At 33.9% G+C, this 5,927-nt stretch overlaps 1 protein-coding gene across 1 annotated transcript; it reads left to right on the forward strand.

Moving 5' to 3' along the window:
• The first annotated feature begins 484 nt into the window (after nt 1-484).
• On the forward strand, nt 485-5,721 carry LOC112007594 (uncharacterized). The gene is made up of 7 exons (XM_024039964.2): nt 485-730; nt 861-935; nt 1,602-1,659; nt 1,826-1,881; nt 2,377-2,439; nt 3,205-3,273; nt 5,323-5,721. The coding sequence occupies exons 1-7, from the start codon at nt 674-676 to the stop codon at nt 5,578-5,580; spliced, it is 636 nt and encodes a 211-aa protein (XP_023895732.1). The 5' UTR covers nt 485-673; the 3' UTR covers nt 5,581-5,721.
• Nucleotides 5,722-5,927: the final 206 nt, after the last annotated feature.

Here is a 5,927-nt window from a genome sequence, read left to right on the forward strand (position 1 = left end):
AGCTTATTAACAAATGACTTAAGGCTTTTGTTAATCGAATTCATAAATTAAACCCTAATATTTTAAAATTTAACAAACTAACTCTATAATTTTAAAGGTAACAAATAGAGAATTTTATACTACACATATTTCTTTGTATAATTGTATGTATCGTATTTACCTAATCTTAATGGTTAATAAATGATTTTACCTTATTTAATATAACCATAGAATGACTCCTAAGTCGTAACAGATTAAACTATAGCATTTCAAAAAATAACGAATTAAACCTTAACCCATTTAAATGGAATCATATTGTATTATGTTTAATATAGGTTAAAGATTTAATTTGTTAATTTATTATTTTTCACAACTTCAATGTTAAATTTGTTGATTTTAAAATTATGTAGTATATGGTTTAAACTGTGATTTTCTTTTAAAATTATTAACATAGAAACTTTATTAATTAAAATTAATACTAGTCCTCTATTAAAATACTTCAAAAGTCAGGAGAGCCAAGGTATTATCACCCAAGTACAAAAACTCACTCTGTAAGGGGAAGCTCTAAATCGTACTGGAGCTCGGCTCGCTGAGATTCATAATCTAAATCATAATCGCCGAAGAATAGGGGTTTTGGAAGCGCAGATAGAGAGAGAGAGTTTAGGGTTTAGCGTTGTACTGATTCGTAGTAACAATGGCTGAAGAACCAAGTCGTCCGATTCGGCTTATGAGTTTCGTCTCGGAGGAACAGGTTTATTACGATTTCTCAATACCCTTTCTTCTTCTTCTTCTTCTTCTTCTATTTTTTCCGAATTCAGAAGCTCATTACTCTTTCTTCTCTTTAACAAAAATACTAAGCTTTTGTTTTTTGGTGGAGGCAGTTGGATGAAGCTAAAAAGGCAAGAGGCGAGCGTGTTGAGGATGGCACTGCCCAAAGAGATAGAGCTCTCTTTGAGGTAAAACTATAACACCCTTTATTTTTGTTTTTTGTTTCAATGTATAAAGTTTACGATTTTGTATAATTTGATATTGCTTTGCTATTGAGAATATATATATATATATATATATATATATTTTTTTTTTTTTTTTTTCATGAACAACAAAGCGAAAGGGTGAAGCTAAGTACATGGGAAGTATACAAGAGAAGTGCTTGAAAACTGAAACTAAGATGCAAAGTTAGTAAGATTTTAATAAGATCCAAAAAAGGGCTGAAGAATTGAATTTTCCAAAAGTTCTAGTCGACTCCAAAAGAATCTCAGGAATTAAATTTTCAGATGAACAGTAGTAAATTCAATTCGCTCAAATGTCCCGGTGTTATGTTCTCTCTAAATACTCCACAACAAGCAAAGTGTGATAGCTTCCTGCGTCTCTAGCAGTTAATTGAAAACCCATTTTAGATACCGGGAATTCTTGTTCCTACCTAGGGGTTTTTTGTAGGGGTCAATTTGCTAAAAATGGGTCCTTTGCCCATTTGATCCTTGTCTAGTGTGTAAGTAAATTGAAACAAGATTTTCTGGCTGTTATAAATCCTTTGGTTATAACTTATATGCACCCCATATGTTTATATTCATATAAGCTTTCAGCTATTCAAGAATTTTGAAATTTATGTTTTCTGAATGCAGATTCTCAAGGAGAACAAAGACAGGAAAGATGCAGAGTTTAATGAACGTTTCAAGCACAGTGAGTGATCAGCTCTAATTGTAGAGCCAAGTGTATGTTTTTCCTTTTTTTGCAACTCTAGGGGACTGCATCACAACAGGGCAAAAATGATCTATGCATTTTTTGCTATCTCCCAGTTAGCACATTAAATAATGAGACTAACCATTTCTTTTTTTTTTTTTAACAGGACCACCCAAAGCTTTGGATGATGATGAGACTGAGTTTCTTGAAAAGGTGGAAATGGTGAGATTATGGTCTAAGAAATTTATCTATTCAGTGCTACATGAAGTACATCATTTTCTGATAAGTACTATTGGATGTACCTTTGGAGTCACTAAGCTGAGATACTTGGAAATTGTCAGAATATAATCACTGGAAAGAATAGAACTGTTTTATAAAACTATAAGTGATTTGCAATCTCAATTTGCAGATCTAGTGTGCGTTTGGCTCCAAATTAAAGAACCAGCTTATTTTACTATTCAGTTTATTTTTGCTACTATTCATGGATCTCACTATACTTTTTGGTACTATTTATGAGTCTTATTGTACTATTTCAGCTAACTTTTACCTTTATTTATAATACTTTCAACAAAAAGTTTTCAGTTTCAGTAAAATAAGTTGATCCCAAACAGACCCTTATTGTTACTGGTTTCCTTTCTATTTTCATTAGAGTTCATTAATTTATTTATTAAAACATTTCTGCTGTATGGTTTTAATTTAGTTTATTTTTTCACTCAGTCAAGGAGGGAATATGAACAACAAATTGCAGATGAGGAAGCTCAGCAGCTGCAGAGTTTCCAGGTAAATTTCTTATTGTTCTATATCAAGTTCTTTTTTTTTTTTTTTTTTTTTTTTTTTTTCATGTGGAAACACAAAATTAGTTGGCTTGAAAATCATGGGTTTGTTGTGAGGTCATTACTGTAACTTTCTAATGTAAGGATGTGGCAAAGTTTATAATTATTAGTTAGGATCCAGTTTTCCTGTGCATCAAAATTTATGGTCAGACTACGCATTTCCTAAATTTATTTGTGCTTCCCTTTATATATGTAGTTAGGCTGATTTAATAGGGTAAAGGTTGTACATCTCAACATAAATCCTGGCAATTAGGACGCTTAAGGTTAGTTCAATGTTGTATATGTCCCCCAAAAATTGTTGATGGAGAATGTTATCTTTTTGTTGAGAATTTTTCTTTTAAATGACCAAGACTAAGAAGTCTAGGTATGCAGTTTAAGTAGACTATATATATGTCAATGGAAGGGATGTATAAGTGTTCAAACAGTAAGGAATTGAAGTGAAGTGATTTAATTATTAAAAAAAAAAAGAATTGAAGCAAAGTGATTTTATGGATGATATAGCTTTTGCTGAACATTTTAAACTGGTTTTGCACTGGCACATTGCACAGATTGTTTTTCTGAAATAAAAATGTTACTAAGCGGCACAATTCTTTCAGTAGTGGTATTTGTTAGGCATATGAGTTGCATGGTCATGCTGAGAATCAAGGAAGTACTTGATCCTGAACTTCATCTTTCGTCTTTTATTGCTGTGATTTCTTCAATTCTTCTCCAGGCAGCAGTGGCAGCACAGTCTAATATTGTACACGAACTTAAGGAAAAAACCCCTGCTCCTATAATCCAGGTTAGTTTTGATGACAGAAGCATGTTTCCGTCTCTTACAATTTTCTCTTTTTCTTTTTCTTTTGCTTTTGCTTTTGTACCATTTTTCTTGGCTAAATTACAAATTTCACCCTCTAACTTTGACCTGTTCTATTGTTGTAGTTTTAATTCTTTAATTTGTCCTTTAAGTTATGTCTATCTCCAATGTAGTCCTTGTGTCCACCTCCATCCAATCTACATCATTAAACCCCATATGTTTCTAATTGCAAAACTACTTCGTTTGTTGGGGGTTTAATGATGTGATTTGGATGGAAAGGCTACGATGGAAACAAATGTAAATTAAAGGACTGAAATGGATTTCTATAAACCCCATATGTTTCTAATAGCAAAACTACATTATCTTTTCGGGTTTAACAGTATGATTTGGACGGAAGTTAAAGGTCTAAAATGGAAAAAAAAAAAAAAAAAAATTGAAAGTATAGGATGAAAATGAAAACATGTCAAAGTCAGAAAGTGTAATATATAATTTACCCTTTTTTGTTTGTTGGTCTTATTTTGGGTTGGGGGGGGGGGGGGGTGTTGAATGGGTCCATGTCTGTACATTGAGTGAGCTGATGGACTTTCTGGGTTCTGCCAGGTCTTAGCAAGCTCATAATAAATATATTTTGTTCAGATTACCAAAGTTAATACCTCCTGCATATTGGATCTAACTTATAAGATTTTAAACTTTTCCTTCTGCATATGAAACTATGGTTGAAGATTTTGTGAAACCATCTCTTTCCTGGGACATCTTGTTCAACGCAGTAGCTAAAGGATTCTCTGAGGCTAATTGTTCTAGATTGTGTTTAAGGTGCAGAAGTTGGCCTGCATTTTATGTTAGCACATTCATAATTTAGTCTTAAACTACCTGTCAGGGTGAAGCTTAGTGGTGGGAGGCTTGGGATGAGTTGTAACCAGACATCTTGGGTTTAAATCCCCACAAGGAGTTCTCCTTAATTACCTGATACACAGTTTTGGCGGGTGGGGTTGTGTCTGTGGTTTACTCCCCAAGGGTGGTCCAAAGGGCCCTACCTTGGTGAGGTTCTACGTCATAAAAAAAAAAAAAAAAGTCTTGAACTGGTCTAATTTATAATCTAGTGATTCTTCAACATTTTAATCAATTTGTTTGGTGTTGGTCTAAATGGATACTTAAGGATGTTGACTTAGAACAAAAGCTTTAGTCGGCTCTGATACCAATTTTGATGTAGGATCTTTAGAAATTCAACACTAAAGTAGGATTCTCAAATGGAGCTTGATACTTACAGGTTTAGGCAAGAAAAAGATCGGATTTTGAATGAATCTTGATGGAATTTGATGGCTTTTTGTTGTTGAAAAGTGAACTGAGCAAGAAATTAAAGAAATATAAACCCTAGGCGATGAGACCTAGGTTTCCTAAGTAATCAAACTTGGGAATGAGAAGGCAATCACACAATCAAAGTTTATTAACCTGGCGGAATTTTCTTGAAATGAGTCTCTGTATTTTTTTTGTTGAAAGTAAAAATTCAGCCCTCTTCCCCCCCCTCCCCCCCCTCCCCTCTCTCTCTCTCTCTCTCTCTCTCTCTCTCATATAAGCATTGCATTTTAATCCCACGTCTCTGACATGATCTCAATAGACTTTTATCAATAAAGCTAGTTGGAACCTTTTTGACTTTGAATCCTGTCTGCCGTGTGAATTAATGCTTCTGAGTATCTAGTAAAATTTGAGGTGTAAGGGATAATGCATAAGTTGATGGTAGGCGCTTCAATGGTAGACAGTTTTGATTTGGCAATAATTGTGTGGAGTAATTTGAGCCATTGCAGATTTCAGCTTAACCTAAAGCTGAAATCTTTCTTACTAGTCTGTTTTGGGCTTATCTATGACTACTGATATAGTGATATGGTGTGCCTATGATCCAGTCAAGTCAACTTGGTCTGATTGCCACTGACCCAATACAACTTTTTATGAGAGTTGACCATTTTGCTAGTGAAATAAAACTGTTGCAATTGTTAGTATGCATTGGTTTCTAAGCACACAACCTGTCACTGTTTGCAGGAACAGAAATCAATTGGGAGGAAAAATCTGCCTGCTCGTCCATTAGGTATGATTATTAAAGTCAAGCCACAAGCAAAGAAAGCCAAGTTAGAAACAGGAACTTCTGAGCAGCCTTCAGAGGTAGTGAAAATCCATGCTGTTGATGCAGAAAAATCTTTGGAGACGTTGAAAAAATCTAATAGTAATACTAGTAAGTCCCAAGATGTTGGTATAAGCGGTCTAGTTTCATATAGTGATGAAAGTGAAGAAGATGACTAGCGGTGTTACTTTAGTATTTTAGAGGAGAAACTTATATTTATCCAATTTATTTTCTTTTGTTATATTGTTCAATTTCCTGTCTAGACACAGCATTGATGCATAAACGCATTATTTCATGAAGGTGGTATTCTGGGTTGACTAGTTTGGTGAGCGATATTTGTAGGATCCTGTGTCAGTAGAAAGATTCATCGATCAGGATAGCCACACTAATAGATACAGAACTAGGGCCATGATTAAGGGTATATATTATGACATTAAATTTTTTAGAAAGAAGCACATAATGTCTGTGCTATCTTGCATCAACTGGTTGGAGCTAACAACTTTGTAACTTGCTGAACAGTTCTATA

Source organism: Quercus suber, unplaced genomic scaffold (assembly GCF_002906115.3).
Source record: "Quercus suber isolate HL8 unplaced genomic scaffold, Cork oak 2.0 scaffold_209, whole genome shotgun sequence".
In the NCBI taxonomy this organism is placed as follows: Eukaryota; Viridiplantae; Streptophyta; class Magnoliopsida; order Fagales; family Fagaceae; genus Quercus; species Quercus suber.